Source organism: Liolophura sinensis, chromosome 1, assembly GCF_032854445.1.
Source record: "Liolophura sinensis isolate JHLJ2023 chromosome 1, CUHK_Ljap_v2, whole genome shotgun sequence".
In the NCBI taxonomy this organism is placed as follows: domain Eukaryota; kingdom Metazoa; phylum Mollusca; class Polyplacophora; order Chitonida; family Chitonidae; genus Liolophura; species Liolophura sinensis.
The window spans coordinates 44,720,144-44,742,854 of NC_088295.1; the positions used below are offsets into that span (position 1 = coordinate 44,720,144).

General features: G+C 38.0%; 1 protein-coding gene across 4 annotated transcripts in view; it reads right to left on the reverse strand.

Annotated features, from left to right (window-relative positions):
* The window catches only part of LOC135466787 (neuron navigator 2-like), a 195,840-nt gene that overhangs the window by 68,160 nt on the left and 104,969 nt on the right, over positions 1-22,711 (reverse strand). For all 4 annotated transcript variants that reach the window (XM_064744503.1, XM_064744476.1, XM_064744493.1 and 1 more), the window contains exon 7: positions 6,892-9,238. In XM_064744503.1, coding sequence (XP_064600573.1) covers positions 6,892-9,238 — 2,347 coding nt within the window. The remainder of the gene's footprint in view (positions 1-6,891; positions 9,239-22,711) is intronic.

The following is a 22,711-nucleotide window of genomic DNA, read 5'->3' on the forward strand; positions in this document are numbered from 1 at the left end:
ATTCTTTGACTAAATAATGTAAAATTAAGGAAGGAATGAGTGGCCAGCATGATGCTTATTTCCACAAAATAATAAAATTCTATGATGTGTGCTATTTGAATTGTTTACTAATTTGTTTTCAGAAACACTTTTCAAAAGGACACAATTATAATTTGCTTCCTAAACAAATAGTACCATCCTTCTCAACCTGTACTTGACAGTTAACTGATCCCACATTCTCCACTGTGTACAAAAAGTATTCAGGATGCAGAAATCTGTGCCAGTGCTACCAGTAGATTCAATGGCTAATTCCCCTTCTGGCAATGTGGTTCTTATCTTACCTTTCATTCCAGGCGGCTTCTAAGGATTCTGGACAGGGCAATCTGCTGAGGCTAAGGTGAGAATCCATCTCAATAAGGTCAGGGGGAATGCTAGCAACTAATACACAAGTCAAGTCTGGGTACCCAAGAGAATTAACTGATGATGATCACAGCTTTGTTTTGCACCGGTCAGACGTCATCTACTTAAAACTCAGCACCATTTAACATGATGGGGTTGATTGCAATGAATAGCAGATAAATATGACAACTGCCCGACCCAGGGAGGATGATCCAGCCCAAAGAGACAGCCACCTGTCTGGTTCAGATCCATTAGTAACAAAGGTGACTCATAATAGATCTGTGTCAGTGTAGACAAGTTTTTTGTCGACCTCTCCACCCAGACTAGGAGGCCCTGGGAGGTTGTGACATCCCAGCGGATGGGTTAAGCCCTGTCCTGTATAACATCATAAGCAGATGGCTGTCGACACATTCACAGAACAATACCAGCCTTCTCAATGCAGAGAAAAAAAAAAAAAGGGTTGCATTTCCAGTTCCCCCTAAAAGGGGGCTCCACACACATGGATGTAAGAGAAACCATTGACAATCACTGGAAAGCTGCAGTGTTACCACTCCAACAGCAGCCTACTGAGAAATATTGAGCCAGCATAATCTAGACAGCTTTCAACAAAGCATGTCCCTAGCAAACACACTGTCTGCAGCCCACAAACTCTGATGTGCCCAAATGGGAGCTGGAACATTGTCACGGGCACAAATGCTTGGTTGAACAAATCAATAATTCTTATCAGAGCATCATATCACATGTAAAACTACGACAAGAACAGATATGTAAATTTTCCGATTCGCTTACACAGTCAGACAAATAATCTTACCCAGTGAATAACAAGATCAATTCCGCTACGGAGACAAAAAAAGTAGTCACTCATCCAAGATATTTGGCAAATTTACCAAAAGAATCCTGAATTATGTTGAATTGCATCTACTCACGCTTCAGTAAAATTACATGTAGTTCCTTTATCTGTACCAGGCCACTAAAAGCGATTAGCCAAAACAATAAAATAACATAAAAGTTATAATTTCTTTCCATGACTATAACTACTGAATTCAGTGCATTCGTGAAAAAGTATCTGAAGAAACCTTACACTACGATAAAGAATGAGCAAACTAAATCAACCTGGAAGGCCAAACAACATCTTAACCAGTCGCTGCAATCCTGTTTTTCATCAAGTATTACATTTGCAATATTACATGACTTCAATCCACTCTGGTTTCATCTTCATCCCTGGAATTCAATGGCCATAAAGTTGGCTAGATGGGCCAATTTTATGACTTAAAAAAAAAAGTTTTAAGATTAGAAAACAGGAATCTAAATCCATAAATCGTCACATGCAATACAAAGTAAGCCCGAATAAAAAATGTAAATTAGCCTTTTTTGCATGCAAATGTATTCTGATCAACTCTCCAAAAGTTCATAGTTAATACCTGGTAGTTTACAACCTTTTACATCTATTCAAAGGACTTAAATCTGAGCTCTTCAAGTCTGAACTACCCTTAAAAAAATCTTAGTCAAAAGCCCAATGTTTTTGTACTCACAGTGTACCTCTGCCTGGCAAGTCTGTAGTGACCAGCTGATGCAAAGATTAACCACTGCACCAAATGTCAGTGGGATCTTGATAACAACCCTATTTACTATGACTGGGGGTGTGCAGCTTTTCAGTTGCGGATACAAATCCACCTCTAGTAGGGCTCCAGATTAATAACAGCTCGTGAGCCAAACCTGCATTCTCACAGTGAAGCGAACACTGCTCTGGCATCTGGGTTACTAGGCTCAAACCCAAACATAGTTCCATTGCAATCCTTTGCTGTTTTCTGGTGGCTTACTCTCCAGTGAAGTGAGAAATTGTCAGTGCTTGGAGCAGACCAGTTATGTCCAGAACTCCAAAAGAATTTCGGTATTTATCACTGGTACCGTCACATACTATAGATCAACAACTTCACTGTAATTCTCGAAAGAGTTTCCCTATGCAAAGGTTTGGGAACAGACAATATCAAATTGCACCATGAGGAATTTGCAATGGTAAAAGCGCAACAGCGTGTTCCAGATGGTATTTGCTGCCAATGCAAACATTCTGTCTCCATGCTCCACTGTTATCACTCCCCATGATATTAATTACAAATGACAGACTGATATTTACTGAAGACACCCTGCAAATAACCACCTTATCTTTCAAACAGCCACCGAGCCAGAACTCTGTGACATCTGATGTGAACTCATCATTGTTAAAAATATATATAGTTTGCAGTTGATACTGGCATTTAGTCCTCTGGTGAAACATCGTACTCTTGTATTTTTTTGTACAGGCTGTCTTATGGACAACTTGTTATGTCTACAGTCACTTTGCATCAAAATGGTAAACCCCACAATAATAAAGAGGTTATTCTTCCAAAATACATAATACAAACTGAATTACTTACTCAAATATAAATCTTATAACAAATAAAAAAGTTGCAATAACCAATTGTCAGTAATTATGTTTAGAATCAATGGTGCTCTGGATGATTCTTACAACAAATTTGGGCAATTACAGTCATGCCTATGCATTGAATGGGCCATTTAACTTAGTTTTGCCAACAGTAAATGTGGGTCAAGACCTAATTAACTGAACCATTGTTTCCCATCACTTCAAACACACATTACAAATGCACTTAGATGTACATGCTTTGAGTGCTAAAAAATAACATTCTAAATGTCAGCCGCCTTACATGAAAATATGATTTTGCCAATTACTTATGCTACATTGTAACTTAGCCAAAGGTGAAAGGTAGAGCAGCTTTTTTTTTCAAACAGTGGTTGCCCTGGCAGCAAAACTGAGCTTCAACAAGATCACACACAGCGAAATTTATATTTAGCCCTTGTTTCATTAGATAATTAGATTAGTAAGCGTACTGCTGGCACATTACCTCAACTTACACCAAGCTGGGAGTAAATAGATCGAGTCTGTCCACAAAACAAAGTGGCAACACATGTGTGCATAATCCAGACATTTTAATTCTTACTATTTCATATGGTAGTATTTCAGCTTTATTTTCACTTGAAGATCAAAAATAAGATACAGAACAAAAATTTAGAACAATTCACCAAACTGGTCAACATGAAAAACAAATTCCACACTTGGAGAGTAAATTAATTTCTCAAAAAGTATACACCTGAAAATTTTTACTTATCTGTACTTTGATGAGAAGCATGTACTTTCAGAGTATGCTACTAATTGTTTGCATCTTTGTTCAAACATAAATTAACTTATTTCTTGGCACTGGGTTTTAAATCACTGTCCTTTATTGCATAGCTAGAACTTCCCTTTGAAAATAAAAAATGCTGTGATGATTAAGGTTGAACATACTTAACAGATAAAACTGGACTTTTACTAATGAAGAACAATAAACAAACAAGAAAAGTGATACCTACGAAGTATTAATGTAGAATTTCAAGGACCAGAGGTCAGCTAAAATTCAGATCTATCTGGATAAAGATGGATTATTTTAAAGACTTACATGTCTGCAGTCATCCAGAAAGTTTTCTTTTCTTCATGAAACTACATTGAATTCTACGTACGCTGCAGCAGGTAAATAACAAACACTCACACACACACATATATATATATATGTATATATAATCATACTTACACTCTTCTTCCAACTGAAGCAGAGCCTAACATTGCCACATAGCCTAGGACCTTATTTAGCACACCCTAAACCAGCTAAGTGGTGCATTCTTTTAAATTCACAGAAAATGCAATTAAAAGTTACTTCGCAACGGACTGGAGCATTTACCCTCCAAATGTTTCAGCCAGGATGTCTCCTAGCCTTATTCTGTGATATCCTCAACAGTACCAGTGGTCATTGCTTGAGTCAGAAAGGTCACTTTACACACTGTCCAGCTGTTACTATAAGACTAAAAATGCACCCAAGGACCTTTAGCCATGTACCTAGCATCTCCCACAGCCCCTTGTCCATGCCCCCATCTTCTCCCTGGTCACTAAGGGCAAATGTCAGGCCTGACTTCAACACACATGTCTACAGTCTGCAAGGCCATGCTATTTAATAATTTGGGTTTCAATAGGCCCTGATTAATTTATAGAAAAACATTATTGATCGATTTATGGAAGGCACACAAAATGAGCCAAATGTGTACATTTAAAATGGCACACCTTGTTATCTGAAATACTTCAAACCATAACTACATGTATATCGTGCAAAGCACATTTAGTGTTAAATCGGAGAATGAATTCATTTCGCACTTAAAGACTTCAGCATTTTATTATGCTATTCTCAGAATTAATAAACAGATATTGCAATTTTCTGGGTTAAGATAGCTCTTGTTTTATGGGAACAAGATTCTTTCAACTAAACTTTATTCAGAAGTAAATGTTATGCATTCCAAGAGATACAGTTGGGCAATAAAAGAAGAAGAATTAACTACTGTTGGCCTTCCTACAGTATTACATGTCAGAGGACCCCTGTGACATCTCTACAGCAGTAATACAGGATATCCACCAATCAAATAGCAGGAAATTTGAAAGCCTCTATGATTACCAAATTTCAGAGATAAAGGTCAGAGATACAGCAGGAACAATTACAGAATAGCTCAACGTTATTGCTCATCATTCTGGTAACTTGCATGACAAATTCAGCATTTAATAGCTAGTAATCTAATGAAAAGTTTTGAAACTAGCTTCATGTATTCGTTTTTATTTGATTGTTGTGCCCAACATTACACTAAGAATATAGTGAGCTTACTAAATCCAAGATGTATTAAAGCAAAGCGATGAAAAACAAATGGATGTACGAGTGAATGCAATATAATGTTATCTGCTGACAATGTTTTACGCATGCCAGTGAATAATAAAAGCAATATAAAGAGACAAAGTACACTTAAAGTGGTAGAAATGTTTTTGATGTCAACAAACACTTCATGTGAACATCCATATACGCTTCTTTCTTTCTCCAGATACACAAACTATTAGTAGGATAAAAATGACAGAAATATTAGAAAAAAAAGGTATACAACAATGAATTTTGAATGATAAAATTAAAGTATTTGGCATCAAGAGTTAGTGCCATCTATCCACAGAGATGTATTTACAAATGAACATGCGCATGTTTGCGCGCTCATCAGCTCATACCAAACAATACCATCTGACCATCACTAAATGGTGCTCAGAGTTACTCCCCCTGTTGTTTCATGTGCTGATACCTCACTAAACGCTACAACGGTGGTCTGCTTTAATCTGGTGTAAGACTGGGCATTTCCTATAGAGTCACCATGAATAACACATACAGCGGAGCAGGACTTTAATATCTGCAGACCAATAAAAAATATTTAAATCCTATTAACTCCCTAAAATAAACCACTGGCATCGATTTGACAACTACACCGCCTCTATGCCTTTTGTGAAAACTGTTGTTCTTAATGAGGTTTCTGTCACACCACTGAAGTTTAGTTTTTATATTTGTTACAGGCAATACCTTTGAAATTTAAATGCAGACTAATCTTACTCAATGGAATAATTTAATCTCTGTCTTGATTATGCAGCACCATTTAGCGCAGATTTTTTTTGTGATTCGCTAAACTTGAAAAACAGAATCAGCCTGTACATCGGCCAACATGCCCTCTAATTAAATTTCTTGACAATAAAAAACTCTGATGATACTTTCAAATCAATAAAGTATGTTTTGTTCGTTTTCAATTAAAAAGACAACTGTAGTCTAACTTTTAAAAAAAATAATAGAAAATTGGATTTTTGTATTTCAGCCAAAACAATTCCTTACATCAGAGTGAAAATATAGGTAAGCAACTTTGTCTTAAATTACATTTTTATGACTGTGATTTTGAACTGAAACATATACTGTGTAGTATATGTAACTTGAAGCTGAAAACTTGCTTTTTGTTACAGTAAGTAAATATTCCTATCTTTTCAGAAACATTTTCTCATCAATGATAATCTAATTACCAGACAGAGAACCAATAAAGCCTGTTAGATAATAAGCTTAATATTCATAAGTTTAACTTTGTTCGCAACAAGTGAAAATGATCAGCTTGATGACTCCAGGTGGGCACCAGATTTCAACCAGCCACTTATCCAGCACCACTGGGATTTTGTCTGGGTATGTAAACTACTGGATACTCTCAGTGTGATTCGTAAGTGGATTGAAATGACTTCACAGTATGTAGTGATCAGGCACTCAGTAAACAGTACTAACATGGTCAGGAATTTAAAAAAAAAACTCTTCTCCAATCAGTCTTTTATATCCAAAATGAAATCTTTTAATATAAACTTTTGAAGTCCAGTAACTTTCTGTATGTGAACCTTGGTGGACATCCATTTTGAAATTTCTTCTGCCAACTTGAAAAATTAGTCCCACAATTCTGCCCAAAGTGCATTAACAGAAAGGAATATATGTGAAAAAGTACTGTAGTGATAACAAACTCCCTGAAGGTACTTGTGTTTTCATTCAAAAAAGAAAAACACCAGCAAAAGAATGTATGTCGTAAAGTGAATTACAGAAAACTTACCTGTCATCATCTATCAGTCCGCTACTCTTCTGCATACACTCCTTGACGGCCTGCATGCCTTCACGGAACCTCTGCTGAAGTCGCCGGGCATACAGTGATGCGCCACCTTCACTCATGTATCCACTGCAACTGTCATCCAGCCGGTTACTCTTCAGAATGTCACCGTCGGACATGTATCCAGAAACGTAGTCATATGTATCCAGATCCGAGCCATAGTCCGGCTCCAGTACATGAGATCCGGCCTTCTTCACAGGATGCGGATACATCCTGGAAGGATCCGCTAATGAGCGGTTGATGGCCAAACGACTGGAGATACTGCCGTACATGGAAGTTGGCACGGAGATACCAGGGATATGGAAGTTTTTGTTGGCCCCAGCTGCAGAGGTCAAACCTCGGAAATATCCGTAAGGCAGAGCGCGCATGATTGGCTGCATGGGTTTAATGTCCAGCGTTTCACCGGAATCGTCGGTAAAAGTGGTTTCTTGTTTGTCAGAAAACGTCGTCTCTTTTGGGACATTGCTTATGGTTTCTGTTCTCACCTCTGTGTCGAACGTCGTCTCCATTTTCTCGGTGGGTCTGGGATGAGTTGGCTGCGTCACAGTTGATGGCTGAGGGTGGCTCACGTGTGACACATGGGGGACGTGGATTTTGGCACTGGGGGATTGGGACAGCAAACTTTTCACCCCAAGTTTGGGAGAATTTGAAACACTCTTTTCTGAACCTGATAGTTCGTCACAACTGGAGGGCCTGAAAATAACACTTTCGTTCGAGGAGCCACTTTTATTTCCCCCACTGTTAGAGGAGGGGGTTGAGTCACTCTGGCTCGTGGCTCCAGTACTCATTGAATCGTTACTGCTAATACTGGCATTGCTCACATCTTTCATGGGTGGGGATTTTCCAGGGGATACAACTCTCTGCAATGCAGACAAGCTTGTTTGAGTATTGCCGTCCGACTTGCTTGCGGAACTCTGGTTGTTTAAGTTCTTTGCTAAGCTCCCTGAGTTTGGGAGAGGTCTGGAGTTAGTTGTGTACTGTGTACTTTGGTCCATTTTCGGAACATTTTGTGGGGTAATGGGTCTCCCTGACATGTTAGGATTTCTCGGAGGTAACGGCGGTGCCGATGATGGTGCAGGTGATGATGACATGGAATTCTTGGAGTATTGGGTGTTTGCAGAACTGTTATTACTGATGGCATTATGCATTCTGTCTACTCTAGATTCTAGTCTTACATCGGTTGACTTAGCCTTCCCATAGCTTCCATTTTCTGCATACGACATGCCAGGATGCTGTGCCAATTGCTGGGGAAGCTGCTGAGCTTGTGAACTCTTTGACCCTACAGAAGAGGATTTCTGTGAAATGGAACCATTGCCATTACTCTTGGACTCTTTACTTGAACCAGACTTAGACTTATCTCCCTTTTCACTGGAACTCTTGCCTGTTTTGCCACCAGGTTTAGGAATGCCTGTAGAAGCATATCCTGGGATGTGAGAGGCGGGTTGAATACCTGCTGCGGATGATAAGGAGTTAGATGACGTGGATGTTTTTGGTTTGCATCCTGAGGCAGATTTGGGGATCAGGCTGCTGACTTTGGAGCCTTTCTTTGATGAAGGTGGGCTATGTTGTGAGGCATGTTTGTCATTTTTGTCTGATGATTTAGCACTTGCAGCCTTCCTGCTGGGTGTGGGTGAGTTGCGGTGCCCACTGGCTAGTCCACTGCCCGGTAATGGGGGCTGTCCCTGAGGCGATGGTGATGGAGAAGGTGTGCTTCGTTTTGATGCATTGTCTTCTGAGGCTTTCTTGTGGCTGGCAGCATCTCTCTTACTACTAGACCTACCCCATCCCTTTTTAAGTCCGCGGATGCCGGTTTTAGGGCTACTGGACCCACTGGTTGCACCATCAGTCGCGTTGGTACCACGGAGGTTTAAACCGCTCCGCGAGTCCGATTCGCTCTTGGAGCTAGAGCTGGTGGCGCTGGCTGCAGTGCTGCTTTTAGAAGCACTTTTCGCCACTCCAGATTTGCTCTTCTCCTTCTCTTTGGAATTGAAAAACTTAAATTTGTCCAACATAGAGTTTTTGTTGGCTGCACCACCCTTCTGTAGACCTTTGCAAGAAGTTCCTGAGGATCCTGTTCCGGATCCCGTTGAGCTTGTGGAACTTGTGGAGGTGGAAAGCTTGCTGGCGTGTTTGTCTGAGAAAGACTGTCCTCGTACGCTCCCTAGCAACCGGCCGCCTGGGGTGGGGATGCCAGAATGCTGACCCCCTGGGGATGTTGCCCTGGTGGGGATGCCACTCGGGGTCTCCTTGGAGCAATTATTGTTGAGATTTTTGCTGTTGAGCTGTGAAGTCCCTACAAAAGACAAAAGAAGAAAAAAATGTTAAGTAAAAAAATGTCTTATGGACACATTACAGTCAGTCTTACATCAAAAATCTTTGGAAGTTTCAACATGAAACTGCTTATATAACCTGAGCACCTCTGAGCAGATTATGGTGTCAAAACACATCGTATACCAAACAACCTGTAAGGGAACAACGTTGCCTCCAGAGAGGCCCAATGTATATGGCATATCCTTGAAGCAAAGTCCGAGGGCGTATTGGTTTATAGTTTCATCAAGAGCACCCATTCAGGTAACAAGAAAAGACAGTCTGGAACGTCTAATGATCATTCCTTCACAGAAGGCAGATCAATGTCTGTCTAATATATAAGGGAGCAGGAGGGATCTAATGGAGAGGTGAGACTTATTGATTAGTCTCTGTCATCGCCACGCTGAAGGAAGACCACTTGTTCTTGGCAGCTGGCTCTTATCTTGCCAACCCTAATGTTAACCTCAGGTGATTTGTCAATTGAACATGGGCCACATTTCCTCCTCATCCAAAAAGCCACTGCCAACATGGCTGCCCACATCAGCTACTGCTACTAAAACATCCAACGTCATTAAGCGCAATATGTCTTGGGTCCTGCGTAATACATGCTGGTTTAGCACTTACTGTCTGTCCAAAACACAGCTGCAGGGCAGGAAGCAATAAGCAACAGGTCTCCCCTTCCTAGCTAGGCATCATTATCACCAGGCTTGAGAGCTTGGCTTATGCAACCCATATTAGTAACGCTAATAAAGCCATTAGTTGGAGACTTAGGGGTAGGGACATTTCAAAGAAAGATTGAGTATTGGGACAATGAGACAATCAACGAGTTATGTCGTCAATCAATCAATCTATCAATAAAGCTTCTAGACTTTTCTAGTCTACATGCCATATTCACTGAGGAGTTAACAGCCCTCAGCAGATTCAGAAATTATAAAACCGCAGTAACGCTACCTTCCATAACACAGAAATAACATCCTCAATTAGACCAGGTAACTTAATTAACATTTTAACTTTCACAACCTTAATCTTAATACATCTGTTATACCTCCCCTTCAGAAATACATTGATGCAAGAATTATAAATAATGCCACGTAGTTGATACACCATAGGAGACTACAATCTTCAGGCTGTTTCACTTACAATACATGGGCCTTGACCATGGACATCCATGATAGATGTACATCTTATTTAGGATTTGAAGTTATACATTTGAAGTTCTTATTAATTGGTGAAAAATTCCATAAAATTATGCATAATTTACTGTACTACTGTATATGAAATGATGAAGATGGGGTTCACTTTAAATGTGTGTTATTCATTCAAATTACCTCCCCTGTCTTAAAACCCATCCAAACTCAGTGTGAAGTTTCCACAAAACAAAGTTAGGTAAATGTTTGAGGAAAAAAAATCACATCCAAGAAATAAATATCCAAAGAAAATCCTGTTCTTGTAATCAAAGCCAGAAAGTGAGAAGCAGCATTTTTTTACGCAATTCTCTCTGAAAAAGAGTGGAGATAGAAACCCAAAATTAAATTATTTCAGAGCAGACATTTAGCCTATGTCTACATTGATTTTTCCTGATCTGTGACGGAAATAAGGCTTCAAATATTCCAGACCCTAAGTTCTTTGTTAGGGGGAGAACAGACGACAGCCAGCACTTGAGAAATCCACCATCAATGCACCAGACTCAGTTGTAAACAAAACCGCTCATCTCAGTGAGGACAAGATTGGGACTGGAGAGTTCTGTGATGAGATAAGACAAGCCACACTGTCCTTACACCTTTCTCCTTCAGAGTCCACAAGGACAGTGATACCAAGACTCCCAGATAAACCCTGTCCACACCAACAACTTTGGAGTGGGACATTACCAGACATAAAGACACCTGCTAAACTCCCAAGATTATTCATGTACTAGCAACCCATCTATCGAATCCATTATTTCAACATCGTCAAAGAATAATTCCTAAAAACAACCATTTGTTATCGAAGCCTTATGAGTCTATAGAGTTCAGAATACTTTAGAATGATTTATTGTCTGAGTATATGGTCATTCATAATGTCCACTTCTTATCCCTACTCCATTTTCAAATCAAATATATTTTCTTAACCAAGTTTCAACAGCCTAAAGACAACCAGACCTGATAAAACATGAGTCAATGTTCTGAATGACACCTAAATTTACAAAGGTATAAAATCTAAAAAGAAAGGGGGAGGAGGGGGGTCAAGTAGTTAAATTTAATTCCACTCCTTAATATTTAATCCTCTTTCAGTCAGCATGTAAGGTGTCTTTAAATCGGAGTCATTTAACTGTTGCAATCTATTCCTAGACTCTCAATGTATGAGAAAACAGCCCTTCTTTATCAGGTCATGTGTGACATGTAGATCAGTTCACATGATAAACTAAAAGGCTAAGTGGCAAGATCTTTCTGAGCTGATGATCCAGGACATTCATTTCATCAACTGTAATCATCATTATTAATAAAAACAGGCATGTAAAATTTCCCACACATTAACACCTAGTTTGTCTACTATGTAAGTTCCTTCTGAAAGTTTAATGTCATATCAGGACTTGAGCTTAGAAGTGAGAGAATTTCGGCATTATCATGAGAAGTGAAGACAAGACATTTATTCATCCATAAAAAGATGACATTTTGTCTGAAATGAGCTGAAAAAATTGTTAAACAATGAAGACAAATATTTAAACTCCAGAAAAACGGTAATCTTCAGAAAGTTTACTTGTACTACATTCATACAGAAAATATTCTACCAAACTTCTTATAACTGATTCCCGTAGTGTTCTAAATCTACAGGAGTGGTACACTTATCAGAACAAGTATTATAGTCAGTCTCAGCAACACTCCCCCCCCCCCCCCCCCCCTGCAACCTTGCACGATTAGTCACATTAAAATTTACATAAAACAAGACAAACTCAAGTACATACAGTACCACACGCATGCCCACCAATCTTTAGTGAATCTGAGATAAGTGAATTACAAGTAGAGTTGAAAGTCGACAGACAGACATTGTGCTTCGGAAAACAAAGAGTTGTGGAGTCCTGACCACAGGAATTTCCTGTCATTGTCTTGACCTTGGTGCCTTCTTCTCAAACACACTGCCGGATCCAATGAACTACACACGTTTTGACCTGCGGTTTTTAAATGAACAGAATTTGTGGTTTAGAATTTCCAGGACCAGAACCTTAAACATACACCTTTGCCCTGAGGCAAGCCACTGACAGGTGAACCATCAGAACAGTAATAAACAGCTCTTCAACCCCTAAATTTTATCAATCAGAGTCTGGGGTAAGAGATCAAAGTGCTCAAATCACCTGAGGAAACTGTCTGGACACAGGTAAATCAGGGCCCTGATCAGTGTTGTTGATATGTCGCCATCAAGTCACGGGCAATGTGACATTGATGGATGTCTCAACACCGGAAATTTGGCCACACTAACTCACAAATAACATGACATTATTTCCCATCAATAAACTATCAAGACAAATACCACTGATATGCTAGAAGCCTCATCTAACTGCTTCCACAAAAGGACAGAAAATATGTCTTATATAAGCATTTTTCATCCAGCATGACTTTTCAATACTCTAAAATATTAAAAAAAAACCCTGTTTTAAGATGATCCTTATACTTATATAGTTGTTTAATTCAATGAGTATATATGTTCAAAATGACAAAAAACTTTATACCACAAACGTTCTCCAAATATATACTGCCAGAATAAAATCAGTGACTTTTAGTAACTAAACACAAAGCAAAAAAAAATGAAAATCTAAAATTATGAGAGGCTATCAGCATATTTCTTTTCCAGCATAAACAGCACTTGTATTGCTCTTGCTCTTGAACACTGCGATAAAGGGCAGTATATAAAGTGTATACACAGATTGTATACCCTTTGACCCCGAGCCAGATGGATAACAAGTAAACAACGATGCCCTAGGTACATATGCACTGATGCTGTATTCTCATCAGACAATCACACCTATGAACATATGTAGCCATCAAAGTGTATAAGTGTCAGCAAATAAACAACATGATTTGTTTTCACTTCTGTCTCTTATAAAATAAATCTGAAAAGTTTTCTAGCAAGAATCCGTAGTGTTGTTATGTGCCGTCTAGATATAACATGTAAATAATATAAATTAAGCTAATCTAAATTTAATTCATATATAAATACTGTTACTTTCTGCCATCTAAAGAGTACAAACTATCATATTTTATAGAATTACCCTTTTGAAAAAAAAACATGATTCATTTCACTTCAGCACAATTGCAAAGCTATACTTAGAGAGAGTAAAAGATTAGAAAGAGTAGGGTATATGTGTACACTTGCAACTTAACTATAGACATAACTGATATCTTCATGAATTAATTCAATAAACGTTCCTATTGTAATACATACTTTAAATGACCTAAAATTAAGCCCAGAAAAGTGGATTTTTAGAGGCAAATGAATGTCAGATAATAATGTTTTGGTTGCTGACATTACAATTTTCCTGTAGAATATCATCTTCTGTTCCCAGAAACCTGAAAACACCTTTCTAAATCAATAAAACTCTCACAATCAGGAAAGATGGGCAGGTCAGACATGGATGGAATTTATGCTCATTTAGGCAATATTTCAGATTTAAATAAAATTTGTACACATGTACATACAGATCCATAACATGCTGAAATACCATAGATCTTATATGAATGTAATAAAGCATAAAATTCAGTGATACTTTATAGAAAATATGCATATTTCTAACCTCAGACGGCAGACAGACAATTTTATAATATACATCCATGTAAGAGACCATATAAGATAAGATTCAACTCTCGTGCCTGGTTACCAAACCTATCAAATATACATACCAACCATATTCCCCTCTCACATGTGACAAAGCTATGGTAAATCCTGTTGTGAAAGTCTATAGTGAACATATCTTGACATATCCTACTCAACAACACATGTCAAGTATTGTCCTATACTCTAGGTAAGGTAACCTTTGAAAATGTCAATGGGCTGGACATTCCGTGCAGCATACTGCTGTAGTGTTGTTGTTAGAGGCAGATGCCCGTTTCCTTATCTGGAAGGTGTACAAATACATACATGTACACCAGTGTAGATGCTGACCCCAAAGAGCACCCAGTCTGCCCAAACTGTCCATCAGAACGCCCCCTCCCCCCTCATCTCATCCATGGGGAGAGATATCAGGTAGAGTCTAATGACCCACTGCCTAACTTTCAGCTGGGTGCAAACATAGGCCACTTGTTCACACAACAATTAACCTATACTCTGACCACAACAGCAGATGTGTGTTGGTCACTGCACCTAATGACACCTGGTTTATCAAATTTGGTACCAATGTACCTCATGCTCAAGGGAGTGATCAGGGGGTGGTAATAACCTTGGAAGGTGTCAGTGGTATGTTGAAAGGGTTTGAGTTGGGGGGTGGGGGGTGGGAGAGGGGGTTAATTAACCTTAGATAATAGACTTTAATTCCACCAATGGAAAATCCCTTTTAAAAGTGAGTGCGACCTTAAAATTAACTGAACAGTTTAAAAAGCAACGTAAATTTAATACAACTGTAAGCCAATAAAGAATATTCTTGATACAAAAGAGTGCACGGGATGAATGTCAAATTAAATAAATTAATTAAAGTCCCATTATGTGTGTTATTTGCTTTATTTTTTTAATGCAAGTTTTCACTTACATTGGTCAGGTTCCTGTGTGGTGGAAACGAGGGTAAATGATATCTCTGTAAGGTCTTTTTAATGAACCCTTAATATATTTATTTATTTATCTGATTGGTGTTTTACACCGTGCTCAAGAATATTTCACTTATGCTACGGCGACATGCTTATAGTGGGAGGAAACCATGCAGAGCCCGGAGGAAACCCACGACCATCCGCAAGTTGCTGAGAGACCTTCCCACGTACAGCCAGAGAGGAAGCCAGTATGAGCTGGACTTGAACTCACAGTGACCGCATTGGTGAGAGGCTCCTGGGTCATTACACTGATCCACGGAGGCCCCCAACCCTTAATATATTACTTGGGGTCTTTCACTCTCTCACAACTCAGGGATTAAATTTCACAGATTACTGCATCTGACAGTGATGTAGAACTAGATCAAAACTGAATTTAATTAGTGATGTGATTAATTAGCAATCAAGGCATCACAACAGAGAGATTAGTGGCCAAGCCAGTGAATATTATTAGAGTCATACGGTCAGAAACTTGAGCATGATTCATCATCAGCTGTTCATTATTCAGCTTGATTATGTCACAGCATCCATTAACAAAGACCTCACAGGTACTGAATTTATTAAAGCCTTAATTATACCGGACAGGTGTGCTGTTATACAAAACCTTGATCAACAACACATCTAAACACTGAGGTTAGCAACACAAGTAAGGTCAGAGGTTAATTAATTCATTATCTCATGAAATCTACATCCTATACCGTCATGTATGAACACAGGAAAAAAATGTTCAGAATGAAGTTAAAGAATTCTGTACTGATTGAATGGGAGTAAGTCTGGTATGCAGGATGCCTAATAATTCATCACAGCTATAGCTTCAACACAGCTCATTCATTTATGAAATGATTCTGTAACAGTATAATAATGATAATTTACAGAAGAATTCTTATCATACAGTTTTTGCCTTAAAAATAATTAACCTGCATATACTGCTCCAAAAGACATTATTAAAATATAAATTAATAAACTTGTCAACATAACTGTAGATGTGGAATAATACATATGTATACATATATATACATATGTATATATTATTAACATTTTAAGCTACATATATTCACATTGTTCCTGCATGAAGTTCTTTTTCTGTTAACTTAAAAAATATCTATTAATGAAATATTTAAAATACAGATGTAATTTTCCAATTTGTTTAAGTCACCTGACAAAAATGCTTCCAACTTAAAGCACAAAAAAAAAATTCTTTATCTCCAGAGTCTGAATAAATTATTTAGACTTTAACACTGACCTAGCCAAACATCTGTGTTATATTCTGACAATCTTATATCAAGTAATGTCACCACATTCTTGCGGAAATAAATGGCTAAGAGACTTGTTTATTTTCTTAATAGTTATGTAATGAAGCTTTTAGGAACTAACAAACCGCATACCTTTAACACTTGTGGTTACCCCAAGAAATAAGCGAGCAAAGTGAGCAAGCTTAGAGAGCAAATAGCTCCAAGACAAATATGAGTACACCTGTGATCATTACACCTGGTCAACTCTTACCTGTCAGAGCTACACAGGTGAGCCCTTTGATGTTACCTTAGCTTTGTTTATTTCTCTAATCTCATGGGGCTTTAGTTAGAGCTTAACAGTAGTAACACCTTGTAAAGAGAGAAGACCACAGACTGGGTCATGCTGAGATTGACACCATAACCACAGATAGGCAACTTTCTGAACATTTCAAATATAAATTTTCGATAAATGGAGTTATTGTTTTTAGGAGATTCAAACTTCAACTTTGACAAAAAAGTACATAGGATATTATAAACATCTGTGATAAAGTGATTCCAAGCTATAAGTTGTTCAAATATAACATTTGCTGATGACATGGTACAGCTATCTCCATTCGCAAGTGAAACCTTGGAATAGGCCAATATAAGTTAACACGCATTTACAAACAGCAAATACAACATAGTCGAAAAAATTTGTAAGGCACCATCAAAAAATAACAACAACAACAACAAGGAAAAAAAAAACAAGAGGATCACAACAAAATTTTAGGTTACTTGTTCAAAGAGAACTACAGTATATGTATTTGTTGACCGATTTATTTAACAAAAATATAACAAATAAAACTTGGCAAAAAGACTGAACCATATAATAAATAATCAAATTTTTTTTAATATATACAGTTCTACATTAGTAATATGTAGGCAATGAAATTCGATATCTAGTATACTTCTCCAATTTTTTTTCTCATAAAATTTGAAAAAAAAAAAAGTTTAATTGTAAAAGTACACACTGAGGCATGAACTGAAAAATTAGCTAATTAAATGACTCACAGCCTAAAAGCCAGGTAAATTACTGTAGTATGAATATATAGTTTTGAAGACTGTCAAAGGCTTCGGGTCACTGGCATTGCTCCTTTCAAAGGCTAAACACATGCCTCAAGTTTAAAAGATCGGGCATACATAGACCTCTATTATATATCTCCACAGGGAAAGTAAAGAAATGCGAACAAAAGAAAACAAACTTGGTATATGTCTATGACTCAAATAGCCTTTTCATAGACTGAGAATGTTTGGAACTGTGTCTTACCCATGTTGTTCAAGCCTGGATGGTTCCTAACAATGTTGTTCAGGCTAAAGAGTCTCTTGGTGCACCCACATAATAACTAACCTAGCCTAGCTGGGCCTTCACACTTCACTGACTGTCACACCAATCCCTTACTCTGGCCCCTTTCCCTCTTCTGACCACAAACTACCATACATATCCTAATATATAAAATTCACTATTTCACGGAATAAATTATTATCCTTGACAAGCAGCTTCTTGAGTTGCTTTTGTATGTTGATTAGTTTGTGAGTCAATTCCTTTAACCAAGACCTGGTCAAAGCAAGATGTCATCAACTTTTTGTGGGATGTCACAGCTCTTCCCAATCTGCATTTTTGAAGGACCATTAAAACATAATTTTTTCACACTTATTCCTCATTTAAATTTCTGCAACATTTTTATTTATTTCTAAATTTTCTTTTACATTTAAACTTTTACGTTTTGTTCAAACAAATTATTAGGAGCTTTATAGGATACCAACAACTTTTGACCAGGCCAGAACACCATCAAAGAGAACAATGGGAGTATCTACATAGTACATATAACTCTGGTCCTGAAAACTGAAGGGCTGAAGGGTTTCAGGAAATTGTTAATCCTTCTAACCCAGACATCTGACTGTGGGAATAAACAATACATCCCAGTCTCACAATATCAACAGATGTGGGTTATAACATGTCTGTCGCAACTGTGATAAAATATCAAGAATATAGTTATTCATACTGAGGTCTTACTTAAGGGACATAAGTGCTTACTTATGTCTTCAGAATTGTTAGCCTACACAGGGGCATGATTTTGTTCTAACGATCTTTTTATTAAGATTGATAATTATCATAAAAATTAAATTTACTGCTGACTTCAAGTCCATTGTACATTTTGATTTTGTTGATAAACTTAATGGTTCATAGTCTATATCCCTCACCATATAAAAAAACAACAAAAACAACAACAACAACACCCCCCCCTCCCAAACAAACAAGCCCCACCCCATCTGGCCCACTAAATCCCCTCTCCCTATTATGTACTCTTTCCCACCTAGGACTAGATTACAACCACAGGATGAAAAACAGCTGGCAAGGTGGTTAATAGGAGCACAGTATGATTCTCTTCTAATACACTAATTATAAAATGAAGTACATAAACAGAGATACAACCCTGGCGAATGAAGACCTGTCAAAATATCTTGCGGTTTAACACATCAGCTGCATTCATAAAGTAAATCCTGCTGACCCCAGATCCTACATTGACACATTCACCCTAAACCATGCATGCTACAGTACCAGTAGCAACAACAACATCTGCATCCTGCAGCCATGATGCCATGAGGATTTCAGCAATCAAATCTGCACTTGCCTCATTGTGATCACTAGCGCATAATTAATTACACCAGCCAGTCTTACCTCTAATATTTCACGCCTACTAATTCCACATGAAGTCACACAATCATGTAAGATATGTAAGGTAGCCCAGGCCATGAAGTTGTAAGTCTGTATAAGTTGTAAGACTAGACTAAAGGCTATTTTCCTTAATCACAAGGCAAGACTGTGAGTCTTGCTTAAGCCCTTTGTCCAGTGGCTTGGCCAGGGAGTGTAGCTAAAGGTGGCTGTGCTGTATGTCATCTCATCAGTGACCAGGGATGAGGCCAGCCAGTGAGCTAACCCCAGGAGATGAGAGGACAGTGGGCCAAAGCCAACTCCAAGGGTGTGAAGACAAAGGCCCTTCCATTTTCTGGCCAAGCTCACAAACACAATAGCTGAGAGAAGACTCCAGGCTTTGAATCTTTAGCCAGCTGGACTCTAGGGCTTAGGACATCAGCTCTGGCTCCTTAAAGCTTCCTCCTGCCCACTCCAAGGGCAATGTGCTAACCAGCTACCACTACCATTACCCTTGGGCTCTAGGCTCCTCCAACACCACATGCCAATTTCCCGGGGCACCCACCTTAAGCTGGACCATCTGTACCCAAACAACCAATACAACCATTCACCAACACAACTGTGTGTGTATCTTTATGAAGTCAAATGAACAAGCACATGGTCCCATGTGTTGTATTGTACTGAGAACAATATAAACCTGAGCATAGCCAAAACCAGGAGCTGTGTTCCCCACCATACAGAAATATCCAACAATATATGTATTCACAAGTCACATTTCTAACAGTTCCTATGTCTGAAAATCACATCATACAGCTAATTAAATCAGCTGTAATTTCATTGAATTTTTCACAAAAACATCGCTGTATGAACTGTAGTGTAGTCAAGTGTTTATTTAGTGGAAAATCACAGGAATTAAGTCAAGTGTGATTTACTGTTAATCATAAAATTTCATTTGATTTTATGTTGGTGAAAAATTTTCACAAATTTACAGGTGATTTACTCTCAACAACATGTATATGTATATCAACTGGCTTATAAATGGACATTTTATGTCATACAGTTGTTCATGCCTATCATATCTGGACATGTATACAAGGCATATTTATGTAGGTATAAAATGGAAAGTACATGTACCTCAGAATGCTCCAGAACCAAATTTAGCAAATATATCAAGTCCCAGACACATATATCACAGGCTAAATCAGGCCTGGCTGAAATAGAGAACACAAACTGAAATGAAACTACTGTATGCTGACACAGATGTGACCATCTTTCTTTCAGCGTGTTCCAAAAGACGCACAAAGAAACCAGCTATGTTGGCGATGATGTTCTTTGTGTACATTTGTGTCAGCAGAGTCATTTGGACAGATGAGTCTACATTCAAGAAGAGTCATTTAGTCAGATGAGCACATTCAAGCAGAGTCATTTAAACAGATGAGTACACAGTCAAGCAGCCGACAGGTTCTATGTAGGGCAGATTAAAAACCCTAGTTTCAACTGACCTTTCAGGTAAATTTATTACTCCATGGCAAGGCTGTCTGGAGGGCCACCTCTGTAACAGTGTGGCCATGCACTGTTAAAATTGTGATAAATAGAACAAACCAGCGCTTGCAATCTGCGCATGTTTCCCAACTCAGTCTATTACCACCAATAGAGCTACATACATAACCACCTGGTCTCTTCAAACTTTCCAGTCACTGCGGCGGCACACTGACAGAGACGTCTACACCAAAAAATGCCCCATTTGCAGTCTCATACAGTTCTGTACACCGGTGCTTTTGACCTTATAACCAGCTTGTGACCAGAGTTACTGGGCTGTTTTTCTTCTTTTCTTTTCAGTTTGTGATGGGCATTAATTCAGACAAAAGTTAAAAGCAACACTGTGACATTTATATTTAGAATATAAAGTATTAATATAAGACTTAATATAATAATTAAATATTCTCCCAAATGGAGGCTCAGTGGGCTGTTTTTGGCAAACAATTTTATTATTTTGTATATACCAAAAAAAGTTAGCTATATAGTTTTACAACAAGAAAATAGTTACCCGTGTCCAAGCTATTTTCTGCTAAAATCCCTTCATAAATCCATTCTGAATGATTTTCTTAAATAAACTTTGTAAAAAAACTCCAGTCAACACCTATGCTGTCCAATGTCCACATTTTTTCAATATCAGCTTTTCGTTCTTAGAGCTTAAACCTCGTGCTACATTTTTCTACAATGATTTTTAAATATCACATATAGCATTTCATCAAACTGTAGAACCAAGAAGTAGAAAACAAAAAGTAAATTACTTCCGTGCATTAATCGCTGTGAAATAAACTGAATCACTTCCTGACAGGAGAGAACAATGCCTTTGGTTTTCATGAACACCTAAAAAGTTCCTCGCACTTCGATATTTTGAATGCTGACAACTAATTTTTGATTAAAATAGATATACATATAAAACTATACCTTATTATGTTTAATAAAGTTTACGGTAGTGGCATATTAACTGGGACAGAAACATACCCGATTGCACCGAGTTTCATATACCTAAAGCTGCTACGGTTTACAGATTTCATGATCCATCAAAGCATTCATCCACGGAAATTGCGGTTTTGGAATTACACCATGGAAACCGGAACCTTCCTGTACGTCAATTGTACATCATGTTAACACGTGTTTAAGCTCCAAACACAGGCTGGGATCTACATACAAAGCCTGAAAACAGTTTGAATGTCTCGCATCAAACAGGCTGTTGGCTAGATCTGATAACATCAGTTGTGTAATCAGAAGAGTCATAATAACCTGTGAATTAACACAGACCTTCTTGACATTCTATCTCTACTACATTATACATGCACAAGAGATAACATTTTATCAGTTAGAAAGCCTCCAGGCCATATCTCACATCTTACAACCATGGGGTCAGTGATACAAGAAAAGGTAACCATACAAAGAGACGATGGACTGGGTTGTCTATGTATACATCTACAATGATTCAGTAATGATATAAATACTTCACTGATTATATATATCAGTTTTTTTCTTCTTTTTGGGCTTCACTGATCAACTGAAAGACTGGGGCAAATGAAATAAACACATCTTGGATGTGCATAACTCTTCCTGTGAACGCTGAATTCAACTCAACTGAAAACTGAGCAAGTGAGCTTTACACCCTAAAGCAAGAGGATGGTTTTTGTCATCTGGACTACAGCATGAGGATTCAAAAGTAAGAAAAAATCTGGTATCAGAATCAAAAGTCAAAATGGATTCCAAGGCTTGGATGATAATAATATTTCACATGGCAAAAGCTTATAATAACGTTAAGAGCTTTCAGGTGGTAAACAACATGCATTCATGAGGGGCAGTATATATCCCCTGGAGGAGCCTATACTGTAGTTACAATACACATGTGTCTCCCTAAATTACACACATATAATAATATAATACAAATTAAATATAAGTTATTTTCACAAAAATGTGTAGTTTATCCACTCATTTCTGTCTATCAGTTTCTCCTAACAATGATGCATATTTAAGGGGTACACACATGTACATGTATAGTATACACACTATTTTAGTGGAGCTTCTTTTTACTGCACAAAGACGACTAGTGCCCACTATTGTGCTCTTGCAATGTGAGATCTACACAGTTTAACCCAAATTAAATTGTGCAGGAAATGTTTTTTTTTAAAACAAAAATGACTTACTTTTACCACAGGTTATATATCACTGGCACATGGCCATCTCGTCACCATCAACTTGACATCATGGATAACCACATG